This window comes from Aspergillus sclerotioniger (assembly GCF_003184525.1).
Source record: "Aspergillus sclerotioniger CBS 115572 chromosome Unknown BO94scaffold_17, whole genome shotgun sequence".
Taxonomy (NCBI): Eukaryota; Fungi; Ascomycota; class Eurotiomycetes; order Eurotiales; family Aspergillaceae; genus Aspergillus; species Aspergillus sclerotioniger.
Window position 1 is genome coordinate 1 of NW_020291007.1, and position 24,749 is coordinate 24,749.

General features: G+C 51.1%; 9 protein-coding genes across 9 annotated transcripts; 4 read left to right on the forward strand and 5 right to left on the reverse strand.

Annotated features, from left to right (window-relative positions):
• BO94DRAFT_494052 (oxidoreductase, 2OG-Fe(II) oxygenase family) lies at window positions 1-1,373 on the forward strand. Its single transcript, XM_025609218.1, has 2 exons — window positions 1-531; window positions 634-1,373. The coding sequence occupies exons 1-2, from the start codon at window positions 221-223 to the stop codon at window positions 1,181-1,183; spliced, it is 861 nt and encodes a 286-aa protein (XP_025466389.1). The 5' UTR covers window positions 1-220; the 3' UTR covers window positions 1,184-1,373.
• Window positions 1,354-5,109, reverse strand: BO94DRAFT_536024 (putative C6 transcription factor (Mut3)). Its single transcript, XM_025611920.1, has 4 exons — window positions 4,568-5,109; window positions 3,685-4,501; window positions 3,006-3,617; window positions 1,354-2,952 (listed from the first exon to the last, which is right to left on the reverse strand). Exons 1-4 carry the CDS (start codon window positions 4,845-4,847, stop codon window positions 1,494-1,496), a joined length of 3,168 nt encoding a protein of 1,055 aa, XP_025466390.1. The 5' UTR covers window positions 4,848-5,109; the 3' UTR covers window positions 1,354-1,493.
• A 1,360-nt stretch (window positions 5,110-6,469) lies between these two features.
• On the forward strand, window positions 6,470-8,661 carry BO94DRAFT_536026 (sugar porter family MFS transporter). Its single transcript, XM_025611921.1, has 4 exons — window positions 6,470-7,015; window positions 7,085-7,287; window positions 7,354-7,434; window positions 7,493-8,661. The coding sequence occupies exons 1-4, from the start codon at window positions 6,847-6,849 to the stop codon at window positions 8,582-8,584; spliced, it is 1,545 nt and encodes a 514-aa protein (XP_025466391.1). The 5' UTR covers window positions 6,470-6,846; the 3' UTR covers window positions 8,585-8,661.
• Window positions 8,662-8,730: 69 nt separating this feature from the next.
• Window positions 8,731-11,035, reverse strand: BO94DRAFT_575866 (sigma-70 region 2 family protein). The gene has a single exon (XM_025615103.1). It carries the CDS (start codon window positions 10,969-10,971, stop codon window positions 9,004-9,006), a length of 1,968 nt encoding a protein of 655 aa, XP_025466392.1. The 5' UTR covers window positions 10,972-11,035; the 3' UTR covers window positions 8,731-9,003.
• Window positions 11,036-12,925: 1,890 nt separating this feature from the next.
• BO94DRAFT_494066 (putative PHD transcription factor) lies at window positions 12,926-16,383 on the forward strand. Its single transcript, XM_025609219.1, has 2 exons — window positions 12,926-14,981; window positions 15,030-16,383. Exons 1-2 carry the CDS (start codon window positions 13,361-13,363, stop codon window positions 16,073-16,075), a joined length of 2,667 nt encoding a protein of 888 aa, XP_025466393.1. The 5' UTR covers window positions 12,926-13,360; the 3' UTR covers window positions 16,076-16,383.
• Window positions 16,384-16,430: 47 nt separating this feature from the next.
• On the reverse strand, window positions 16,431-19,384 carry BO94DRAFT_468350 (uncharacterized protein; the record flags this gene model as incomplete). The annotated part of the gene is made up of 3 exons (XM_025608243.1): window positions 16,431-17,141; window positions 17,332-17,730; window positions 18,251-19,384. The coding sequence occupies 3 exons, from the start codon at window positions 19,382-19,384 to the stop codon at window positions 16,431-16,433; spliced, it is 2,244 nt and encodes a 747-aa protein (XP_025466394.1).
• A 1,146-nt stretch (window positions 19,385-20,530) lies between these two features.
• On the forward strand, window positions 20,531-21,865 carry BO94DRAFT_557301 (cobalamin-independent methionine synthase II family protein; the record flags this gene model as incomplete). The annotated part of the gene is made up of 3 exons (XM_025613920.1): window positions 20,531-20,750; window positions 20,812-21,228; window positions 21,294-21,865. The coding sequence occupies 3 exons, from the start codon at window positions 20,531-20,533 to the stop codon at window positions 21,863-21,865; spliced, it is 1,209 nt and encodes a 402-aa protein (XP_025466395.1).
• A 415-nt stretch (window positions 21,866-22,280) lies between these two features.
• BO94DRAFT_586457 (DUF2945 domain-containing protein) lies at window positions 22,281-22,616 on the reverse strand (the record flags this gene model as incomplete). The annotated part of the gene is made up of 3 exons (XM_025615764.1): window positions 22,281-22,349; window positions 22,409-22,521; window positions 22,568-22,616. 3 exons carry the CDS (start codon window positions 22,614-22,616, stop codon window positions 22,281-22,283), a joined length of 231 nt encoding a protein of 76 aa, XP_025466396.1.
• Window positions 22,617-23,416: 800 nt separating this feature from the next.
• BO94DRAFT_100549 (ADP-ribosylation factor family protein) lies at window positions 23,417-24,610 on the reverse strand. Its single transcript, XM_025605447.1, has 5 exons — window positions 24,265-24,610; window positions 24,037-24,195; window positions 23,819-23,965; window positions 23,644-23,756; window positions 23,417-23,586 (listed from the first exon to the last, which is right to left on the reverse strand). Exons 1-5 carry the CDS (start codon window positions 24,356-24,358, stop codon window positions 23,545-23,547), a joined length of 555 nt encoding a protein of 184 aa, XP_025466397.1. The 5' UTR covers window positions 24,359-24,610; the 3' UTR covers window positions 23,417-23,544.
• Window positions 24,611-24,749: the final 139 nt, after the last annotated feature.

Sequence of the window (24,749 nt, forward strand, 5' to 3'; positions counted from 1 at the left end):
GCCATATCCCGGCAGTCACCTGTCACAAACTCACACCGCATCCAACTGTTCATAGCTGACTAACCAGCATCAACTCCCGACCGATCCGATCGTCAGCGACACAATCATATCAATCTCCGATCAGACCATTCACCAACCACCATCCATCCCTATCCCCTACATTGTCCCCGAGTCGCACAAACACCACCAACCATCACATCAATGCCTTCGACCCACTAAAATGCCCAAACTCTCCCCCTCCACCCTCCTCACCTCCCTCTTCTACCTCCTCCCTATCTACCTCTTCGTCATCGCCCCCCTCCTCCGCCAACTCTTCCCCGTAACCACCGACATCTTCGACCCGGACACCGACACCCCCGACGCAGAAACCGACATCACGCTCGACCCCGAGATCCTCAGTCTCCCCGACGGAGTCACCCCAACATGTCCCGAAGATACCTACCGGGTACACCTCCTATCCAAGGACCCACTAATCATCTACATCGAAGATTTCCTCTCCGACGAGGAAGCCGACCACCTCGTGAAGATCAGGTCCGTCCACCCTCCAGTTTTCCCCTCAAATAAACACCAATCCAATCCCCAATTTCACCAATCCCAATCCCAATATCCTAACCACCCCACCCAACCCCAAAGTGAACCAAACTACACCCCCTCAATAATCTACAACGGCCAAACCACCAAAGTCGACCCCTCGACACGCCTCTCCGACCGCGCCCTCCTCCCCCGCGACAACACCGTCCGCTGCCTCGAATCGCGCGCCTCCTCCTTCCAAGGCTGGAAACCCCACCTGTACATCGAGCGCATGTGGGCCCAACGCTACAACGTCTCCGGCCACTACAAACACCACTTCGACTGGGCCGGGTCCGTCGCTCGCGGCGGCGACAGACTAAGCACCTTCATGGTATACCTCGGCGATGACTGCAAGGGCGGAGGCACAAACTTCCCTCGACTCAAGATGCCGCGCGGAGACCAGTGGTGTCAATTCTTGGATTGCGAGATGGGCGATAATGTCACCGGGATCACGTTTAAGCCCGTAAAGGGGAATGCCATCTTCTGGGAGAATTTGAAATCTGATGGTACGGGGTATCCTGAGACGTGGCATGCCGCGTTCCCCGTCACTGAGGGGTTGAAGGTTGGGTTGAATATTTGGAGTTGGTATCAGCCGCCGCGGAGGAGGGGATGAATTGTTCCCTCTTTCCTTTTTGGGACTATGGGATCGGGGTATATATCGGTTGCTTTCTGTATAACATGTGTGTACTATATTGTGTACTATGAAGGATAGATAGCGACTATGAAGGATAAATAGCGAGGTAGGTAGGTAGGTAGTTGTAGTAGGTATCGAGATAGACAATGGTATAGATGATTGATTGGTTAACATTACGTAACATGACATATATATACTCCCTCCAACACCGTCTGTACTCCGTTCCTCGTCATAGGATCCTCATAATCAAACCAAACGCATACATATGGGTATATAACCGCCTTGACATTTAGCCTCCCACATTCATCCATTGAGTCCAATCGTCGCCCAGTGCGCCTGGTCGGCACGCATCACCATTTCCGAAGATATCATCGAGCGGGAGCCCCAGATCCAGCCCCATCCCCAACCCCCCTGGGTTACTGTCATCCATACCCAGGCCGAATTGTCCGAGATTCGAGGCGGTTGCGGGAACAGCCGCCTCCGCGGTGAAGTTCGGCGGCTGGAAGTTGTATCCCTGCCACATGAAATTCTGGTTCGGCAGAGAGACGAGGTCCGGACTGTTGACGACCTCGCCGTTGGTGCCAGGCGTTGATGCATGTGAGCCGGGCGATTGCAGTCGGGAGGTATTCATCTGTTGTTGGTTTGCCAGACGGTTCGAGATGCTGGGGCCCAGGCCACTGCGTGTTCCGCCCGCGAAGAGAGGGAAGTTTCCGAACCCATCCACTGTCGGTGTTGACGCCGCGAGCGCGCTTAACCCGTTGGTGTCGGCCGTTGACACCATTCCCGGTGCAAACTGCCCAGTAACGGGCGCGCCAGTCGCATCTTGGAAGTGGTCATTCTCCAGTGTCGACATCGGTTGCGTTGGGTAGGCAAACGGATCGTCCGAGGGAAACATGATAGGCATGAGGTCGGGGAAGTTGCAGGTGTTTGCGAAAGCCTGTGCATTGAATGTGCTGGCAGCCGAGGAGTCTCCCGCGGGTAATGACGCCGATACAGGGGAAGCTCGGGCCGAAGCATTGGTAGTCGCCGTCTCCGAGGGCGTCGACACAGTGTCTGCTGGCGGCTCTGGGGTGGACGGGAACCACGTCGGAGGCTGACTATGACGGAGGTTGGTTGTGGCATTGCGCGATGTGGCGCTGTCGTCGAGGCTCTTGAGCGTGTTGCTGGTTTCCGACTTTGTCGATCGATGCAGCAGTTGGTTTGGGAAGGTGCTGGCCCGCTGCGGCGGCGGCATCCCCGTGGCCGGGATTTTGGCGGCGGTCGATCGGCCGCCACCAGACGGCGCTGGGCGCTTGAGGTTTGCACGGGTGGCGGTAGCGCTTTGTCGGTTCTTGAGTAGCTCGGGCAAGTTCTTAAACAAACAGATGAGACTCTGGGAGCAACGATCTGCAGCCATGCTCTTCTTGGCCAGCCCCGCCAGTGTGGTTTTGCCTTCCATGGCGTCTTTGAGGACGCCGTCCTTGGCCGTGGGAGAATCAGGATTCTCCAGAACAAAGAACAACAGCGACAGAATGGCAAAATATGTCGTGTACATGGTAAACCAGAAAGAACCATTTAGCAATCCCCTTTTGTGCATGCCCGTGGTGATGTGGACGATGTTCCGGGAGACACTGACACACGCCGCCGCACAGGCGTAGGAACGACGATCCACCCCGCGAGCCTGCGAGCCGCTGGAAACATAGTGTAGGAAGGGACGGTATAGCATCACCTGGACGTGAGCATAGCTAATCCGCAGCAATTGCCGGATCCTACAAACCAGTTAGAAAAAGATCGCCGCCGAAACCGGTCTGAGTCAACCTACCGCTCAAGTTGTGGAGAGACCTCCGTTCCCGGACGTAGTGCTGCCGGCAGTTCCTCCATCCAAGCCTGGAGATCCCTCTCTATCTCCCGGATCTTGGAATGGCTCACCACATAGCGCTGGTCCGACCCAGCCCGATGCTGAGCATGCTTCACCGGGTAGATGTACTTCACAACCTTCAGGATGATGCTGGACAGCCGGGTATGCGCATTGGCCCCGGCCATAAGAGGTATGTGATCCGCCGGCATGGGCAAAATGCCATCCTTGGTGATGAACTCCGAATCGACGGATGCCGGGTACTCTTGGTCAATGTCGTCGTCGCTCAGTATTAAGGGGAGACCCAGCATCGTGCTCACGTACACATCCATCTTTCGTACAACCCAAAAGATACGTTTCCGCAGCTCCTGCTCGAGAGGTGTAAAATGCGCTGTCACTTTGCGATGCAGGCCTAGTCGCAGGGAGGAACGAAGGGCAATGCCCACGTAGGAGTAGCAGGTGCTCAATTTAGCGGAAGCCTGTAGAAAGAGGACCATGAAACAGATCGCCTGCAGAGAGATCAAGTCGCGACAATCAGTAATCTCTAAGAGCTGTTGGCCCGCTTTGAAGTATTGGAACCTATGATGCATTAGTATCACTGGTTTAAGCAACCCGCCGTGGGCGATCGGGGACATGATCAAGTTACCCTTGGCCAATGGCACCCTCGTATCCAGATACATCAAGCGCACCCATTCCGCCATCCGAAAATAGACAACCGACCGCGATGACGATATAGAGGAGCGGCAAAAATGAGTTTTCTTCGTTGGTGAACTGGTCCGGCGGCGTATCGTATATCCGATCAAACATGGCGTAGAACGAGGGTTCGTGCACAAAGCGCATCAGCGAGCAGCCGTCATCGAATGCATTGTGACACAATCGCCGTGCGACATCCCGCGGCGGCAGATCGTGGGTGGGGGGCAATGACGCATCCTGCGGCGACTCCGACACGGACTTCGGGCTGTCAAACTTGGACTGACTGACCGGTCGCGACCGGATTGACGGCGGCTGTATGTCGGAAGCGCCTAGTTGCTTGCGCAGTCGGCGGATGAAGGTCATGCCCGAGCTGTGCCCGTGGTAGTCCCAATGACCCTGGTCGTCCAGATCTAAATAGCCAGAATTATCAACCATCGACTCAAGAAGCGACTCATCCCCGCCATTTCCATCTGCAGAAGGGTCGGCGGGGCCCGCAATGGCCACGGAACTTCGGCGTCGATCGTTGGTGGCTGGGAGCGATGCCGCTGCCGTTTGCTGCTGCTGCTGTTGCTGTTGCTGTTGTTTCTCTCGCTTGATGGCCGCCAACATCTGCTCCGTGGCATGCACATCGAATTGTGGGTCGTCAAGATTGAGATCAGGGAGGACAACGCGCAGAAGGGCTTCCGCCTTGTGTAAACGGTTTTCAAGAGCCTCGACATATTGAGGGGCGGGATTGCGACGACGATTTGACGGTTGATCATACGTGCATTCTACGGAGATGTATCAATGAGCGAAGTTCTAATGGTCATTGAAAAAGATCAACAGTCGAGGCTTACCATAGCTGTAGACAGTGCAATGAGTGCACGGCTGCTTCCCATCGCACTTGATCTTCTTGCGACGACACTCATCACAGGCGCGCGTCACCCGACGTCTCTTCTGCATCGGAAGAGGATCCTTCGCCGGCTTGGTGTCGGCCAGTCCATCATCCTTTTCCAACGGATCGTGGCCGGAAGAGGCGTCGTGGTCTTCGTGGGCATAGAAGAACGAGTCGGACGCAGCCGAGGGATCGTCCTCGTTCGCATTGTCGGCATGCGCCGGACTGGGAGCGGATGCCATGAGGGGAGATGAGAGGTGCGGAAGGGACAGCAGAAGATCTCAAGGCGGTCGGCGCAAAGGCATGCAAGGGGGTATGAGGAGGATGTGGAACTGATTGATAGGAAGATGAACGATAGTTGACAGGAGACTAATCCGATCAGCAAGGAGAAATAGCCCGCGTGGCGATCCGACCGTTATCGCAATCTCCACGAGGGTGGAATTGACTCTTCTCACAGGTTCATGGAAGGCACAGAGAGTGGTTAGCAAAAAGGATTGATCGCGGTGGATCAATCGGTAATCCAGGCAGAGTTGATCAAAGAGGATCTGCTATTCCTTCGTGTTTCCCTTCCTTTGTGTTTCTGTTCTTTTCTTTTTTTTCCCTGTCCTTTTTTTCTTTCTGGTTTTGGAGATTCCTTGATCGGGGTTGTTGGAGATGACGAAGGAAGAGTTCTGGAGAATGGAGTAAGCCCCGAATTAGTCAGGATTGCGTTGCAGGAACCTAATGAGTCAAGTGGCCATATAACCCAGCAGCACGGAAATAGTAACCAGGACGGGTAAGAATCAAGATCGCTAATGCACTGTAGCAGGCCTAACCACCATCCTAATAACCGGGGATGGCTGTTCAGGCGGTTTTGCTCCGTCCGGACAAAGTACGAGGGGAAGAGGGGAAGTGGGCGGAATGGGGGTGATTGGAGGGGGAAGGATTTGGGGGCAGGCCAAAGGCAGACAGACACACGAGGGACGGGGGAAATTACATTGGACGCCCGCAGGTCGGAGAAAAAAAGAACAACCTTAGTTGCAGGCCAGCAGGGGAGGAGCGGTGATGGTTGGAAGAAGGCGGTGACGGACACGACGACGACGATGATGATGATGCTGATGATGATGATGGAGGAAGAATGAGAAGAATGAATGGATGGATGATGAATGGATGGGGACGAAGACGGACAAGACGGGCAGATCCACCGATGCAAAGGCTGTGGCCCAGACCCTGTATCCGATTGGGGGGATCGCGAAGGCACCAGGGCAGCAAGCCAAGCTGAGTAGTAGATAGATAGATAGACGGACCTGCGAAGGGAGGAGAGAAATTCAAGTCAAAAACGACAGCGAGGATCGCACGGGAAAATCCCAGGGATCAAATTAGATTAACTGCTAGCTGGCCAGCATCCTCCAAAAAAAAATCGCTCACAATAGGGCTGATCTGGATCCAGCCGGTGGTGACAAGCGGCAGGAAGCGCAACTGGAAAGGCCTTTTCTGAGTTTCTGGCCATGACGATGCCGTCTTTTCGGACCTCCGACACACAGAAATTTTTTTCGAGAGAGCCGCTGGGCTAGCTGGAAAAACGGCCAGCAGTTCGGCGTCAAGGCCGACCAGGCCGATCGCTGCCTCGGTTGCAGGAAACAAGCATCGCAGCCCACGGTATGTATCTCCGCTGATTTGATGGTTCCCGGCGGATGCCCCGATCCATGGAACTGCCAGCAATCTCGACGGGCAACAATAAGTTCAAGAAGTTAATAACATGTCCCCGGTGGGGATCGCATGTTCGGCGACGGATTGGATGAGCCCGAAGACCCTAACCGGCCTTAGTTCTTCCTCTGGGCTGGAGACTGATTCTGCGACCCAATCCAAATCTCAACCTGCTGATGGATTCCTGCTTTATTCCACCCCCTGAATCCACCCATGTCTCTCGTCTGAGTCTGTTGGTACTTCATCAGTGAGCTTCATCCTTCTGCCCCCCCTCATATGTCCCATTTTGTTGCACATGATCATTCCGTCGGAGTGTGGTCGTACAACCTCGATCTTGCATTGCTTCCGACTGGGCTGCAGCTCGAGATAGGGTTATGTCATGGCTATAGCACGCAACCGTATCGCATAGCGCCGCTAAATTCCCACCAGGAATAGATAGATACTTAGATATCCTCATGGGTAGCGATCGATAGTATCTACTAGATATAGGTAAAGGAGCCGTCGCATCCTCCTTCTCCCCCACACCGATTCAACACCTCGACCCGGAGTTGAACAATGCCCTATCTTCTCGTCACGCTCTGTTGCCTGTTCGCCAGTCTAGGCTCCTTTTTGTTTGGCTACGACTCTGGAGTCATCTCCTCCGTCATCGACCAGGACTCATTCAAGCAGCGTTTCCACAATCCTTCTGATGCAGCAACAGGGGGCATTGTTGCATCGTATAACGGTTCGGACAGTCCCGCCGATTAGATTGCTTGATTTGATCACTCCGTCTGACATGATTTGACTTTTACAGGCGGTGCCATCTTAGGCTCGGTCTTGGTCTCTTACCTCTCCGACCCGTGGGGGAGGAGACCTGTTCTCTTCACCGGCGGCCTGCTCGCTAGCTTCGGGGCCGCGCTGCAAGCTGGCGCTGTCAACGTGGCCATGCTCATCGCGGGCCGTTTGGTCGCCGGTCTTGCCGTTGGCTTGATGTCAGCGATCATTCCGGTCTACTGTGTATGTATTCCTGTAACATGTCCCATGATATCGGTAGACTGTAGCCGACTCTGATCGTTCTTCAAGAGTGAGCTGTCCCCTCCCCGTATCCGTGGCTTTTTAGGCTCAATGCAGCAATGGATGATCGGGCTCGGAGTTGTTGTCGCTGTAGGTGATGTCCTATCCAGAACTAGCTCGCTCCTGGTCACTGACTGACCACCCTCAGCAATGGGTGGGATATGGTTGTTCTCTTCGCACGGGGAACTTCACCTGGAGTTTCCCTTTGGCATTCCAAGCAGTTCCTGCCATTATTCTTAGCTGTGGTGTGTGGTTTCTACCCGAATCCCCTCGCTGGCTCATTGAAAAGGGCGATTCTACTGCTGGCCGGGCTGTTTTAAATCGCCTACACCTAGTCCCGGGCCAGACTAACGCTCGACTGGTCGATTCCGAATTCACGCAGATCTGCGACAGCATCGCCGAGGAACGGCGCTTGGCCGTTCATTCCTGGCGTCAGCTTTTGTTCACACAGCCCAGCTGGCGTCATCGTGTGCTTCTTGCTTGTGGGATGCAGGCTTTCACACAGTGTTCAGGCACGAACGTGCTCCAGAACTACAACCCAAGATTGTACCAATCATTGGGTTTGTCGCAGTCGACTTCGCTTATCATACAGGGCATATGGGGAGCATTGGCCCAGTTCTGGAACACCGTGTTCATACTCTTTATCGATCGCATCGACCGTCGTAAGCTTCTCATTCCGTCGTTGCTAGGCATGGGCGCCACAATGTGTGTGGAAGCTATCTTGGGACAGGTGTACGGTGATTTTGCGAGTGCGAGCTCATCGAGCCCCAATGCTGTCCGTGCTGCCATAGCCATGTTCTTCGTTTTCTCGCTCTTTTATACCAGTCTAGGACTCATCTCTTGGATCTACCAATCCGAGATTTTCCCCACTGCTATTCGCGCCCGAGGCTCCTCCGTGGCGACGGCCACCAATTGGAGCCTAAATTTGATATTCGCTCAGTGTACGCCGATTGCCCAGTCACAGATCCAATTCAAGTATTTTTACTGCTTTGCGGCATTCAACTGGGTTGCGGCAATCATTGTCTGGGCTATGTACCCAGAGACTGCCGGCAAGTCACTCGAGGAAATTGACAATATCTTCACCCAAGATATTGTCAAGTCTGCCGATGATGTAGATCACCATCGACCCTCGCTGTTGAGGGTTAAAGGCAAGGTTACCTTGATGGTCATGAGCACACAGGACAGCAGTCACCCTTCAGAACATCGAGTGGAAACCAATATCGCCTTGACCAACCAATGAGAACAGGTTTATATAGTATAAAGATAGATTCAAGAATTCAGACGTCATCAGAAACAATATTTCTCCTTGTCCATCCATGCAGACAGAAAACCAGGAATCACGAACGGTAAAGATTGGAGGAAAGGTAGCGTTTCCATGTCTCACCACGAGTATATTGAGGGGTGAAAAAAAAAAAAAATAAGATAGAGATAAACAATTAATCATAGCCAGTGACCAAAAACGATAAAAATTGTAACAATGCATTTACACATGGAACAATCCAACTCTTGCCTCGGACGGTCTTATACAGGCGTTCGGGGGATGAAGAGAGAGGGAGAGACACAAGAAAAAAAGATACAAATATGATAGCTGGAGCATTATGCATAGTGGGTCCTTTCCCATGAGCAAGAATGTAAAGCGTAAGGTCCAGGTCGTAAGGGTCATTGACCATGCAGGGAAGGCATCACATATTGAGTGAGAGGTGCATTCAAAATCTCTTGCCGCAAGTCAGTCTCCCAAACGGAAACAGAGGGTATGCCAGGATGCAACGTTAAGCAGGAGAAAAGAAAGTAGTTCACATTCATCCAGGTATCGAAGCTGAGCCGTTTGGCTACTTTGAGCATTCGTCCTGCGAACCACGGCCGACTGTATGGTGTCTGAGCAGTCGGGGAATATTGTGTAAAGTCCGGATTACCACCGTGAAGCGGCAGATAGCACATCGTGTCAGGGATCTTGATTGACGCATCATCACACTCAAGCATTATCTGCAACAAGGCTTCAACTGACCCGCTCATGTTCACTTCGCTATCTAAGACAGCCTGCTCCAAGCCCCTGAGGAAGGCTTCGCTATACAGAACGGAGCTTCGGTAATCCCACAAGCCAGAATTAAGCATAACCAATGCGACTAGCCGTGCAACAAATTGCTTACGGTTCCCCGACGCTGTAAAGCGCAGTCCTGGAGGTGCTGCGAGTATCTGATATAGCAATGAGTTCTGTCGGAATGCAGTAAGACGTACTGGCGCCATAGCCAGGTCAAGGGTCTTGCGTTGGTGGACGGCGAGCTGCTCGCAACGCTTGAGGAAGTTGATAAATTCGTTGCATTGATTGTGAATTTCTTCGCATGGGGAAAGCGGATGATGTTCGGTAAAAGACATAGTATACGGTGCAATTCCTGAAGCAGATATCAGGTTTGGATTTAATTGTCCATAATAAGGCACTGTCATTTGCGGTGAGGTCGGAGAATCATATTCGAAGAAAAAGCTAGGTCCCTCGGTTTCATATCCCGAGAGAATGTAATCTTGCCAATTGATCAGCATTCCTAGCCGTGTGTTTTCAAAAGCAGATGGCCCCCCACGGGCGCGAATCATCTCCCTTGCAGCTCGCATATGAAGCCAACTAATTTGCTTGTGGCCCGGACGAGGGTCAAAGTCTTCGAGCCCTGCAGCGCTGAGACAGGCTATGATCGCTTCATCAGAAATATCACCCGGATTCCGTTCCCTGTGCTCTCTAAGCATGGTAATCGCACGGTCACGATGATAAAGCGCGGTTTCATCGGGCTCCTCATCGCGAACCCAAACCCAGGTGTTGGCCGCATGGACAAGAATTGTATTTTGAAACGCTACTGGTCCTTTCATGCCTTCGGGGACAAAGACTGCTGTGTACCAGTTGTGCGCCTTAGATGACCGGAAATGATTACCATACGAGCATGCAGGCATTTCATTGACATAAAAGTCAAACAGTCTCTGACCTTCAAGATCGAGCTCGAGTGGCAGGCTGTTGAACGGATCGGTGCGTGCGGCACTTAAGATTGTTTTCGGTGACAATGTCATCTCAAGCGGGGTCGTTGGGGCGGACGACGATGGGGTCGGAGTACTGATGTCCGAGGTGCTGCTTTGGGATAGGGAGGAGTAGGTCTTTAGAATATCGGGGGACGAATAGAATACCTGTCTTCGGAACGGCATGTCTCCATATGATGTCAGAAAGACAGGACTGGGGACAGGGTGGACCCTGTCCTCTATAGCATGGGTCTCCACAATCTCCTTCAGCTGCGGTTGTTCGAGCGGGTGATCCGGGGAAGATTCAAGAATGTGTCGTTGCACATAGGCCGCCATTTCATGCGATTTGTCCAATTGTCGGATTACATTTGTATCCTTGGCTCGGTCAATAGTTCTTTTTGGCGGCCGTGGCTTCTGTCCTTGATCCCGGCTTTGCGACGCACTTTCTTCAACTTCAGCACCAGACTGTTCTGCGGCTTGACGCTTCTGGCGCATATATTCCTGCATAACATGACGCTTCACTTTTGTCAAAGTACTCCTGCTGTTGTCGGAAGCATCGATGAATTGCCACTGTGTTTGAGAAGGTCCTTTCGCGGTCCTCTTTGCATCTGCATTGCTTGCTTCGTCTGACATGGTTCCGGCTGTGATTGGAATGACTTGGGTGTAAAGAGAAATAGACGTTGCCTCCACGAACGAGTTTCAATGGGTGGGGCAATAGGCGGTACCTATTACGATATGGAATAGTGATGGCTTGAAATTGCCATTCACTAGGTAGAATGGCGGGATTATAAAGTTATCACTCTCAGAAACTCCCGAGGCTTTCGACTGATTGGTCATAGCCCAGTCTATTAGACCTTATATCTTGAAAAGCCGATTTTTGTAGCGAGTCCGGTGGGGGGGGGAAAGACGCGTGAGCAGATACCAAATGGATTGATTGCCAGATTATCTTGGTGATAGTGCGGCAAAAGGATTCAGCGGTATCCGGCAAGGCGTGTCTTCACAGCTTGGATACCCAGAGGTCGACTGAGAAAACTTATATCAAATTTGAGACAAAGAATGCCGGCTGATGATAGTATGCAGAACAATAAGTCAGACGGGAGAGTATCCGACGGTTAGTTCTGGCTACCAAAGTTATCTGAGCCAGATTGATAAAGATCAGCACTATGTTCTAAAAATAACACAAGATAAGAAAACAGAGAAAATCCCATGTAAGTATCGTGACATACACAATCGGAAGGTGATTTGTGATATAGCTGACAAAGAGGACTGTGATCTAAGCCATGAGGACCGCGGGGAACGTGGAGATAAACCTGGAATCAAGAACGTGAGGTTTGAAAGCAGAGAGCTTCAGGCCGGAAGGAAACCTGTGTAGCTCCACTGGATCTAATCACCTAATCAGAAGCATCTTCAAGGGCGGAGCCTTGGAACACGGACTTGAAACCTCAAAGCCACATTCAGTCTGGGTCCCCACCAGGTCGTCTGTTTTACCCCCGTTGGAGCTCCAATGCAGGGGAAATGGGGGCCGTAATGCAGAAAGGACAGCAAGGCTGTAGCGTCACGGCACTGGATGATCGCGTGGCTGAATCAACAGAGCCTTGCACTCGACATGAAAGACAACAATGACAGTGTACGAAATAAGTTCACGGTCCATAGGCATGGAGACTGGCTTCGGCGTGCTTCTTGGGTCAAAAGTCCATTTCCTTCTCCTAATCATTCAACCGGACTTGTGTGGGTGAGCGGCTGCTAGCGTCACTGGCTTATCGTCGGTGGTGATTTTCACGATATCCGGTCGATCCCACCCGGCTTTGCTCCGATGTTTTTGTATCATTGTCATTGTCCTCCGTGCTCCGTGCCGAAATGCAAGACAAGCAAGTTGTCAACCTTTGGTAATGCCTAGGGTTGGTTGCTTATGTACAATTTCATTTAAGAAAAAGGACGATATTTGGCTCTTGAACCGGACCCAGATTTATTGTTATTCATAGTAATGAGACATGCTTATCTTAAGGTATGTCAGCAGACATTGCAGAGAATGCGATTGTGAATAACAGCAATGCTGTTGGCGAGGATGAAGCAGAAAGAGTGACAGCAGCTATCCGGAACTCTTGTCTGATGGGGGCCTTGGATGCCTGAAAACCATCTACATGGCCAGGCAATGAACAACCTTCAGATGTATACTCAATCATCAATATGTGGTCGATAATTAAATAAATGTCACTTTTCTACAAACTTTTGACGTCTCTGCATAGTACTTGGTCATCTTTTGATAAAATCTATGCTCAAAGGCGTTTCTTGTATTTATTGTTAGAGTGCTCATTTAAGGCTCCCGTCATTGTCTCAACCAACTACATCATCAAAGTCCCTCCATAGGTCCAGTGATTTCGGGAAAATCAATAGTAGAAGTCTCCTTGAATACTAGTTAAACAGAAATGAGATAGTGGCTCAAGGTCGCAGATACATACTCAGATAAACACGCAGGACCGACCGGAGTTAAGACACACCGCCTTCATGATAAGTCCGACGCAGAAGCTGCCAAATCCTCTCCATCCGTCTCCGCGTCGCCGAGCGCGCCTCCGCCAGCTTTGAGTGACACGTGCCTATCAATGAAGTCATTCAGCTACTGAGAGGGGGATTCCGAGTATCGAGATAGCTACTTTACGCTGCGCATCCCACGGTAACGCGACACCGCTGCCTACAGAAACACGCAGTCGAGATCTCACCCGACCGTTTCACATCTTGCTCCGAACTCCGCCGCAATCGCGACAGCACGATAGTCAACAAAGGGATTTCTCCCTCGGTCGCTCAGACACGCCTAGGTCTGATGTACTCTCACCTCCAAGCACTGGGGTGTATAATATGATCATACATGCGACCGAACCTTTTTCCATCGTTTAAGTTGCCAGCCTCTGGAGCCGCCTCTATTCGGATCTCAGACGAATATCAATAAACGCCAGGTTTTTGCGCTCGAACAGGCTCAGAGGGGGCTACGTGGTTTTTCCACAAAAAAGGTATATTGGGGCCTTGGATGGTCGCCGGAAGTGTCCCTGTTATGGCTGGGAATACGCAGGTGTCTGCTGACCAAAGTCGGGCGAATGGCTGCGTTGACAATCAAGGGCCGATAAACCCGTACGAAACAAGCCCCGACCTCCTGCCGAACGATGATCTATTCCTCGCACGGAGTGTGAACTACGGTCGCTATGCGCCTCGTGATACCGACTTCAAGCCTCGCTACGACCATTGGTGCGAACCGGATCCAGAGGTGACCTCGTATTGGGAATGCATCGTGAAAGAATTGTGTACAGCAGAGAATTCCTTGAATGTCTCCGGGAACAGGGAGGTTTTTTCTGCTGGCAGCGTAATCATCCGAGTTGATCGTGAACCTGCAATCGGTGCAGCAGCTGAAAAGTACTCATGCGCTAATGCAAATGAAGTGAGCGCTGCCAGGAAGGCAGAGGATACGCTCAAGGAATTGAGCATCGGCGTACCGGTCATATACTTCTGTGGGACAGTAGACGGGAAGAACGTTACTGTCGAGTCCAGAGTTCCTGGCGTCACTCTAGAGGTGGCCTGGAGATATCTCACTAGTGAGCAAATTGACAACTTCAAACAGCAGTGTCGTCGCATATCGCAGCGCCTGGGAGTCATCGACACTCCTCCTGACCACCCTTCCTACGTTTGCAGTGGACTCAACGCGCAATCGTCACCCGACGCCCTGGAGCCAGAAAAGAACATACTGTTTCGTGAAAGGAAAAAGGACGAAAAGATTTGTCTGGTCCACAACAACCTGGTCCCGTCAAATATTGTTGTGAGCGATGACAAGGTGCTTGGGATTACTGGTTGGCGACAAAGCGGGTTCTTCGGATTTAAAAGGGCAGATGAAATACATCGACGCTTTAGGATACTAGTGGCATCTGCAATCCACGGAGACAAGTCCACCGATCTACGGGCATGGTCTGACCTCTATGAGGGCCTTGATGCTGCAGATGGGGACGGCTCTGCAGAAAAGCAAGATACTCCAGTCCCTGTGGTCAAGACTGAACCTTCGAACTCGAATCTGGATAGAGTTCCCCTCGATGAGGAGGAATCCAAGTCAGCAATCTCCCAACTTGACGGCCCAACTGGAGATCACCCTACTCTGAAGAACGTCGCTAGTCTCAAGAACAGGGCGTCATCAAGAGCGTCATCGTCTGATCGCTCTTCTCCCGCTACGTCCACGAAGCCCGGCGCGGTCAGAAAATCGGCTACTGCTGCAACCAAGAAAGGCACTGGGAGGAAGTCAACGGCCAAGAAGAGAAAAATAGACAATCTTGACAACGGGGATGTAGATGGCCGTCGTTCGAACACTCCTACATCAGGTCGCACTAGCAAGGCCGCTGGGAATAAGAAACGAAATCCCGCGTCTGTGGCAAACTCACCTGGCCCCGATAGCAAAAAGAAGGGCAATAAGAACGCTGAAGTGGAGGAGGTAGAGGAGGAGGATGAGGAAGAAGAAGATGAATCAGACAGCAATGAGGTCTTCTGCATCTGCCGCAAACCTGATAACCACACATGGATGATCGGATGTGATGGCGGATGCGAGGATTGGTTCCATGGGAAGTGTGTAAACATTGACCCAAGAGATGCCGATCTCATTGATAAGTACATCTGTAATTCTTTCGCACCCCTTGATATGTTATTGCACTAACGCTGGCCAGGTCCAAACTGTAAAGAGCAAGGCAAGGGATGGACAACATGGAAACCAATGTGCCGGCTAAACGAATGCCGCAAGCCCGCAAGAGTTAACCTGAACAACCCGAGCAAGTACTGTTCAGATGGACACGGCCGGGAGTTTATGCTACAGCGAACCAAGAATCTCCTGGGTACTGGGCTGAAAGCCCAAAAGGGGACTTCAGCAGGCCGACTAGCAACCAATTGCATCCATTCCGGCGAAGAGAACAGCCCCGTCAATGGCTCTGGGACTGCCACGCCTGATAGGCGAGACCCCGATGATCTTGGAAGTCGAGGCGGTGTCCTCACAGCAGGCGATCTCAAAGCCGTCGTCATGGGTGTCAGCTCCGCTAGAGAATTTCGCAAACTCGGCGAAAGCATTATATCAATCCCCACCGAAGAGAACAATTCGGACGCAGAAGCGAAAACAAACGACAAGAAGATCGGTCTGGACTTCGATGTGGAGTGGCTTACATACTCGCCCGATGAAGCATCCAAGATAGAAAAGATACGCAAACAGCGTGACGATCTGCTCCATCGCAAAGAGATGCTCCGAGCAAGGGAAAAATTCATGACCCTCGTGCGTCAGCGATCCAAGAGCATCCTGGAGCATCTCAAGCAAACCGATCCCAAGGGCGGATGGAAAGACATCTGCGGTTTCGACGTTCGACTCTCCTGGTCCGACGAGGAATTCGACGAATGGCGCTTATCCGAGATCGGTGCCAAAGCGCTCGAAGACGGCTCACCCGAAGCCCTAGCATCCAGCTATCCCGACGCGACCGATGCCGACGGCGACACCGCGATGGATGACACAAAAGACGAGCTGGAGACCCTATCCCGAGGCGTCTGCACGAAGAAACGCTGCGAGAGACACAAACAATGGCTCAAAGTCCAACAACAAGATGCTCTTTTCGAGGAGAACACACTCGCCCTGGATCTCAGCAAATGCGAGAAAGAGGCGCAAACTGTTGTGGAGAGAGCTGTTCTTAGGATGTGGGCTGAAAGCGACAATGCACAGATTGGTGGCCAGTGAATGAATTCCTTCCAACCTCTGGCCTATACATACATATCCATCCTACCTCTTTGTTTTTTTCTTTTCGCCTGTGACAATTGACTTGACTTGGTTGATACCCACATTTTATATCCGGAAAAGCAGGATTCGAACTGGAGTTACTTAAGCCCAACGGTGGGCTTTTTGGTGTCTGAAAAAAAAAGTTTGGAACGGGTGCATGCTTGCATGATAGATGGGGTCTCTCGAGAATTTGTGTTTGAGTTTTTCAAAAACTCGATGTCTGAGTAGAATTATATTTCTTTTAATCCACGGGGATGGAATGTGCAGAGAATATGATCTTTGATTGGACTGGGTACGATGGTGCCAGTATGTACCGTCACCGTGAACCCTCCCAAACACACCATCTCCCAACATGCCCACCCACCCGATCCTTAATAACCTCCACGACCGGAACCTGCCCAACACTCGACAGCAAAAGATGCATATCCACACCCTGATCCAACATCCTCATCAAAAGACTCGGAAACAGCGACGTCTCACCACGAAAAGCAGAATAGATCCCATCACCTTGCGCTATTTGCGTCAATGACCCCGGATACCTTCGCGGAGCAGTAGTCTGAGACGTCATAGTTCCCAAACCACTAGTATTCACTAGCATCACGGAGAGATTCGAAGCATGAGCTCGAGTCAATTGCGTCAAGGTACGCAATACGGACGTGAGCATCGCTGCTCCCCTGACGGCGTTGGACGCCCGAATAATGCCCTCGGCGAGAGTGTCGAGTCCTGCGATTATGATGAGAATTGGGGAGATTTGTGATGGCGTGGTGGTGTCTATGGAGTCTGAGATCATGTCGATTGCTCCTGCGACAGCCTGGAAGTCGTAGACGGGGAATATTTCGACGGAGTCAAGACATGAGATTGCCTCGTCTCGGGAGAGGGTGGGCTGGTGGGAGGTGTTGAGTAGGGATGCGAGGAGTCGTTTGGGGGCGAAAGCAGTGAAATTGATGGGGTGGATTATGTATGTTTTGGTTTGGGTGTTTGTTGAATGGGATTGATGGAGATGGGTAGTGAGGAGGTGGCGGGGGAGCTGGAGGAGGGGGTGTTTGGTTAGTTTTTATACTGGCATGAGAGATTATAAGGGGGATTTGGGTTGGGTTTGGTGTTTGGGAGTATTAGGGATTTGTGGATGTTCTGTTTTGAAATTTGAATATGCCACCGGACGGGCAGTGAGGGAAAAGATTAAGCGGGTTGTAGAGAATGGCACTGGGCAGGCTTACCTGGCCAATATACTCATCGTCATCACTTTCTTCCTTTTGTATGTCTCTAAGCTTCGAAAAGCCGATCACGGTACGACTTCTGAAGACTGCGTCTGGACTATCCTGGAATCCCTTTCCCACATCATCTGAGAGGTTCCAATTCCGTGTCTCAGTGTGTGGTTGATTTGGTTCGGCCTTCGGATTTGCAGCTGCTAATTGACCATGTGACAACAGCGTATGAGCCAAGACTGGGGGAGCAGGCCCAGCCAGCTCTGTATGAGAGGTAAGAGGCATGTTTGCACTACCTTGGATCCTGAAGTCAAGAAATCGCTTGCCTCGGTAGCGTGTCTGTTCAACCTGCTCCTGCTTGTGGCATCCTTCTATAATAAATATTGGCGGGCAGCCCAGTAGGCTTTCGTACTAGAGTCGGGGTTGAGTTGCAGTGGCACACGTTATGATCGGAAATGTTATCCTATATCAAAGTCTGGTCGTGGTGGAGTGTATACAAAGTGTGGAGTAAGTTGGCGTGGACATGAACGGCATAGGCCGGTTTGACCAGTTAACCCGCCGCTTTTAGGCATCGCCGCTATGTACATATTCTGAACACTGTTTCATAGCCAGCGAGAACTTAGCTACCAAATTGTCCTATAAGTAAAGTTTAAACAATATGACTGAAGAATTGACGGAGTTCTTCACAATCAGACTTTATCACGTGACTATGATGTCATTTCTCACTGTACACCGTACGGAGTACAATTTCAAGCACAATTGGTTCGCCTCCTAATATTGCACATATTTGAGAGATTTGGGTAAATAATGTCCAAGGAGGTAGTGATGATTTCTTGGAAGAGGCCTGGAAAGGAAACTACTATGGACATGTCTAGAAATTAGTCCACCCGGGATAAAGGTCGACATGTGCTTTATATAAACATTAAGGAACATTTTCTCTTGTCGTCACAGAGTCGTCCCTTAGACTACTGTCATCTGACGATACCTTAATCCAAGTGCAGTGTCCATCATGTGCCCACTCTCTGTCATCCAATTCATCCCGTAGGATAGGAGACAATTCTAAACGCAGAGCATCAAAGTCAAGATCAGACGTATGGAACTCCACGAGACTGGCCATGTTCCCCATTTTCCTGACAGCGTGCGCAACAAGTGAATAGCCTGTAGTGATTTCCATCCATGGGTCGCTGGGGTCCATAGAGCCTCTTTGCTCCAACTCCGTGGTCTTATCATTTGAAGAAGGGGCAAGCTGAATACTGAATGACCGCAGATTCGTCATTAATTCAACTGCATCCAACACTAGCTTGACATGATTATAAAATGGGAATACTGCCGTATATCTGACCGATGTCAGAGACTTGAACGAACGGGAAAGAGGTAGTCTCTCTGGGGACGGTCGCGTAGAAGCCACTGTTCCCCACTTGTCAAATATGGAAGGGACTTGAAACAGGAAATACTCGTAGTGATTGTACGCTCTGAGTGAGGAAGACTCGTTGAAGTCGAAGGAAGACCATGCTCTAGCCTCAAGCAGACTAGCAGATTGCTTTGTCATAGCTAAAGGAGGAACCCAGATGCGCGATTTCCGCTGCAACTGTAGGATCTGGAAAGGCACCTCGAATGCCCAACTGTGGCCGTCCATGATCTGCGTGTCCAGCATCGCAGCCAGGAATGGAGGGGGTGCAATCACAGTGATCCGCAGCGGATCGAGACAATTGAGGACCTGGCGCCACCAGAAAGGATCCTCTCGATTATCGGCAGAATCCATTCCCTTAGCCACAATCGATATTACATAGCGACCAAGATTCAAGCTTGATATAAACGAGAGGAAATCCGCTACATCCTTGATGTTGAAGCACGCGTGAGCGAAGAGCTGGGGCCGCACCAGCTCCAAAAGTCGGAAAGACGCGCGTGAGAAATTCTTCAAATCTCTAGTTCTGGATGTGGTGAGACGCATACAAGGAGGTCTGTGCACCTTGTCCAGAGAAGGAGGTGAAGATGAAAGATAGGAGATGATTTGATCCAGAAGCTCATTAGGGAGGGAGTCCAAGGGCGATTGCGACAAGGACATTGTTCAAGTGGGCTATTAAAAACTATTTTCAGATGTCTCACATTTCGGACGCCGCGATATTTATAACATGTATAATAAGACAATTATTTGAAGCCTCAATGCCAATCTATAGCGACGTACTTCCCCGAAGGTGTGTGATGGCGTTGGTGAGCTTCGGGAAGAGGTTCGCTGTCAACTGCCGGGGCCCCCCACATCGGTTCACGTGATAGAGACCAGGGAGAAGAGGGATCCATAAACAGGGAGACGGTGACTGGATGGTCTGACAAGCCGAAATGCGATAGCAACGATAGCCTGGGTTATGGGAGATCTTCATGTAATACACCAGATTTCGATCGCCCGGGATGTCTTCAGATACTCGTGTGTTTATGTTCCGACTCAGGTCACTTTTGGCAGGACATACCTAGATCGCATCGGATTCTGGCGCTGGAGGCCTGGAAGATGTGGAGCTGCATTAGTCTCTCCCCGCACCTAACACTGCACTGGCCTTGGTCGGGAGCTCGACAGCAGTAGCAGCAGCCACAAAGCCAACCATCCGTTGCAGATTAGCGAGTACTACCTAACAATGCCGTTGTTAGGCAGATCAACCACTAGTCGTAGTTTTTCTGCTAGTCTCAGGCCTCTTTCATAAACCAAGCGGATTGGATGATGAGTCAGGACTTATACATCCAATGTCCAAGCAGGCCGCCCCACTGGGGATTCTCTTGCCGATCAATGCGTCCGTCCTCCTGCTTAGAGTCATGGACCATCGTTTGTTGATGAATGGTGTATATAAGGGTCTCTTGTTTTTCAAGTGGTGGCTAGATCACAGGTGACAGACTGTCTTGATGGATCATCCGTCACGTACTACCTAGCATGAAGATGAGTCCAGGCCAATGTTCGGGTCAGCGAGATCGGTGCCAGGATGTGGGGAAGACTTCGAGCGGTGGGGCAAAGACAGACCGGAGAAGAAGATGGACGCTTGTCGAGAACCGAGGAGGTCGCTTGCCCCCCGTCTGTCTCTTCTTTTAAACCCCGAGTCGGTTGCTGTCTTCTTCCTTCACTCTGCCTCCAAACTAGGTACGTTTCTGCTGTGAAGTCGGCGTGAACTTGGCTGCCACCTAACATCAATTGGATACATGAATAGAACCTTGATCATATTCTATCGTCATGGCCCCTCAACTTCACCGCAACCCCCCTTTCCGTGCTGAGCACTTGGGCTCCCTTCTCCGGACGGACGAGCTGCTGAAGGCTAAAACGGCCTTCGAGAAGGGCGAGCTTTCCGAGTCTGAGCTTCTCGCTATCGAGAACAAGGATGTGAAGGAGGTTGCAGAGACCCAGAAGAAGCTGGGCTATGCGGCTATCTCGGACGGAGAGTACCGCCGTCACAGTAAGCTGGGCCTTCGCGCATAGTAATCGCTATTCAGTGCTGACCCCGTCTTCTGCGACAGTGTTCTGGGGTTCATTCTTCCCCGGACTTGAGGGATTCAAGGAGGTGCGCGAGGTTGACGCTGATGTCTTCCGCCCTTACGCCCCCGACATTGCGGCTTTCCTCGAGGCTGGCCACAAGCCCGGAGAGACCGTTATCTGCACTGGCAAGATCAAGCACGTCGGCAGTACTTATGTCAAGGAGTTCAAATATCTGGCCAGCGTCGTTCCCCCGGAAGAGGTCAAGAACCTTAAGATCACCCTTGCTGCTCCTAACTGGTACCACTTGCGGTACAAGGAGGGCAACGCCTACCCGAAGGACGTGTACAGCTCCGACGAGGAATACTTCGGTGACATCGCCAAGGCAGTCCAGGCTGAGTTGCAGGAGCTGTATGACGTTGGCTGCAGAAACGTTCAGTTCGACGACCCCAACCTTGCTTGTAAGTCTGCCATTCCACAGGTTAAACCCTTTCCGGAAGTCATATAACCTGATTTTAATCGACAGACTTCTGCTCCGAGAAGATGCTTGCTGGCTGGAAGGAGGATCCTCTGAACGTGCGCTCCGCCGACGAAACCTTCGAGCAGTACATCAAGCTGTACAATGACAGCATCTCCAAGCGCCCTGCCGATATGCACGTCGGTGTGCATCTTTGCCGTGGTAACTTTGTCGGTAGCCGCCACTTCTCCGAGGGTGGTTATGACCGTATTGCCACCAAGCTCTTCAAGGAGCTTAACGTCGACACCTACTACCTCGAGTACGACACCGCCCGTGCTGGTGGCTTCGAGCCCCTGAAGGAGCTTCCCACAAACAAGAACGTGATTCTGGGTGTTGTGACCAGCAAGTTCGCCAAGCTCGAGGACAAGGAGGAGATGAAGAAGCGTGTCTATGACGCTGCCAAGTTCATCGCTGAGGGCAACAACATCTCTCTCGAGCAAGCCCTCAACCAGGTCGGTGTCAGCCCTCAGTGTGGCTTTGCCAGTCACAGAGAGGGAAATGCCATTGACCGCGATGGCATGATTTCCAAGCTGAAGCTTGTGCGCGAGATCGCCAACGATATCTGGCCCGGCCAGTTGTAAGATACCCGTCGTGATGGCCGCGACCTATAACTTCTGCCGATTCAACAACGCGCGGGAGAATGAACGAATGTGACGAATTTTGTGTTTAGGATACCAGTTATTTAACATATGGGTCGGATGTATAATGTTACAAAATTCCAGTTATATAATTCAATTGCCATTGACGGTGAATGCTTAGGTCCTTATATAATTCACCCTAACGAGTACCTTGGTATCCCTACACCTTGAAAGCCAATCACAAAGTCCCATTTGATCAGCCAGTGAAGGTAGATCATCTGTTTCCATACCAAAATCGTTCTAGACGCCCCCGCCCCGGACAGGACAAACACCTAACATCCATATGTAGACAACCAACCACAAGCCCTCACTCACCCCTTAACAATCCACATATCCATCCACAAATGTCCCTGTTCCTTCACTCCGCCGGCCCAAGAATACTACTCTCCTTAATCGCCGCTCGTTTATGGGTATGAGCATTCTCGATCTACCTCACATCAGCACTCACCCAAGTAAATAACTGATGTATGTATGGCGTGTACACACCTCATACCGCGGCATCTCATCCGACGCTTCGACGTTCCGACCCGTCATTGTACCCGGATGCGTGCGGACCTCACGAATAGTGCCGATTGCTTCGGCGGTTTTGGAATCAGGACCTGGGTTCTTGTTAGTTTTGTTTGATGATGGTTTGATAGTACCCACCGCCAATAGGCTTGTAGCGAACGGTATCTCCTGTTGCGTAGTCAGGCATTGTCTTGCGTTGTGTTTGTCTGGGTTGATTGTGGTGTGTATTGTAGTGTGGAGTGGAGTGATTATAGCACAGGGAAAGGAGAAAATATGTACAAGGCAAGAAGGGACCTACTGGTATTTACCCAAGTCATCGATTTATGATTCCGAGTTATAGTTTTCTCTAGTGCCACTGGTGTCAGATTGATGCGATTTGACAGGATGGATCCCATGGGAGGGAAAGTAGTGGCGGGTGCATGTGCTTGGAGCTTATTGTTTAGTATTGTGTGAGGTAGAATTGGGTTCATGATATATATCCGACGGGGCAGTGGAGGTGAGTGGTGGGACGATCCTTCCGTCCCATGTTGTGAAAGTGATTTCCGAAGCTTAAAGAGGGGTTGAGTTGGTGGTACGGGGGGTGCGCCTCAGGGTCATGAGTACGTCAATGACGCGTCGAACACGCATACTTCTTTCTCTTATCATCGTGCAATGTTTAGTATTATCTATGAGTATCAACAACCGACCCGGAAAGGAAATGGAAATGAAAGAAAAGAGAGCGATTAAAACAGTATATGTATGCTGGTATGTGCTGGTCCAAATTCCTTCTATTTTGAATGTTTCTACACACGAGAAGAGGGTGACGAATGGAAGCAGGGAAAGAAGACAACGAAGCAAAGGAAAAGGGAAGTATTATTAAGAGAGGGTATTCGGAATGACCCGCATCGGAACAGTGGGGATATCATGAAATAAGGAGAAAAGAAAACAAGCGGAACGGCAGCATGCGCGTGAAGGGAATTGCAAACACAGGATCCAAATGCTGCGTCTTCTGTCATCAAATCGAACGTGAAACGAGAGGTGTCTGATGGTTCAGTGGGTACAAAGGAAACTGTTGTACACGAGTGGCCGTGCCGAGGGCCTTCAATTTGCGGCTCGAAAGTCGTCCGGCGGTTGTTTTATTTCTGGGGTTGCGTCTTGACGTTGTTGGAGAGCCACGCCTGTCACATTCAATCGTTAGGCATTGAGCAATCGATTTTAAGGAACACGAAACTTACCAGGCCCTCAAAGATACCAGTACCCTCCGTTGCGACACTTGGAGCAACGTACCACAGCTTATCCTTCAACTTGGTGAGTTGCAGCGCTTGGGTAACCTCCTCGGGACTCATGTCTGCAAAGAAAATGTGGTCAGTCGCCATGTTGTCCTCAACCATGTCAATGCAGGACACATACGGCCTTGAACATCCTGCTTGTTTGCAAACACCAGCAACAGAGCATCTTTCATTTCGCGATCGTTGATAATCTTGTGAAGCTCAGAGCGAGCCTCTTCCAGGCGAGCTGTGTCGCTGGAATCCACGACGAAGATCAAGCCTTGGGTACCTGGAGGGGTCACGCGGTGTCAGCCAATTACCCCACGCATCGCCATATACATGCGAAAAGAGAAAACGTACCAGAATAATAGTGTCTCCATAGGGGTCTTATTTTGTCCTGGCCACCGACGTCCCAAACATTGAACTTGACGTTCTTATAGGTGACACTCTCGACGTTAAATCCGACGGTAGGGATGGTGGTGACGTCCTGATTTGTGAGCTTCAATTTGTAGAGAATTGCTAACGCAGCATGTTAGTTACCACACAGCCTTTGTACCTGCGTCACCCAAAATTGAGGAGCAGACTTACTGGTCTTTCCAGCAGCATCCAAACCCAGCATCAGAATCCGCATCTCCTTCGTGCCGAATATCTTCCCCATTATCTTGGACACTTGGCCACCCATTGTGACTAGCGGGAGGCGACTCCTGAGGGTCGCTAACGGTTCACGATATGAGGGAGGGACGGGCCTTGTGGTGATTCGATGAGCGCCAGAAAGCGTCTCCGATGAATTGCGACTGCTGAGTTGGTGGACCGATTGGTCGAGTAGGGGGGGCGTGGGAGGAAAAAGGACAACGAAATCTAAACGTAAGGTCAACTAACTACCCCGTGCTAGCGGTCCGCGTCAACAGGGCGACGTCTCCATAATGGACCATGCGCTCGCAGACGCAAGGTAAACAAGACATATGGGACTCACCTTATGTAAAGCAGGGGCGATAGCGACGCACGTTGAAGCAAAGGAGAGAATCTGTTGTTCCAACAGGGGCGAAAGTCAATTTGGATGGTGATTGATCGAG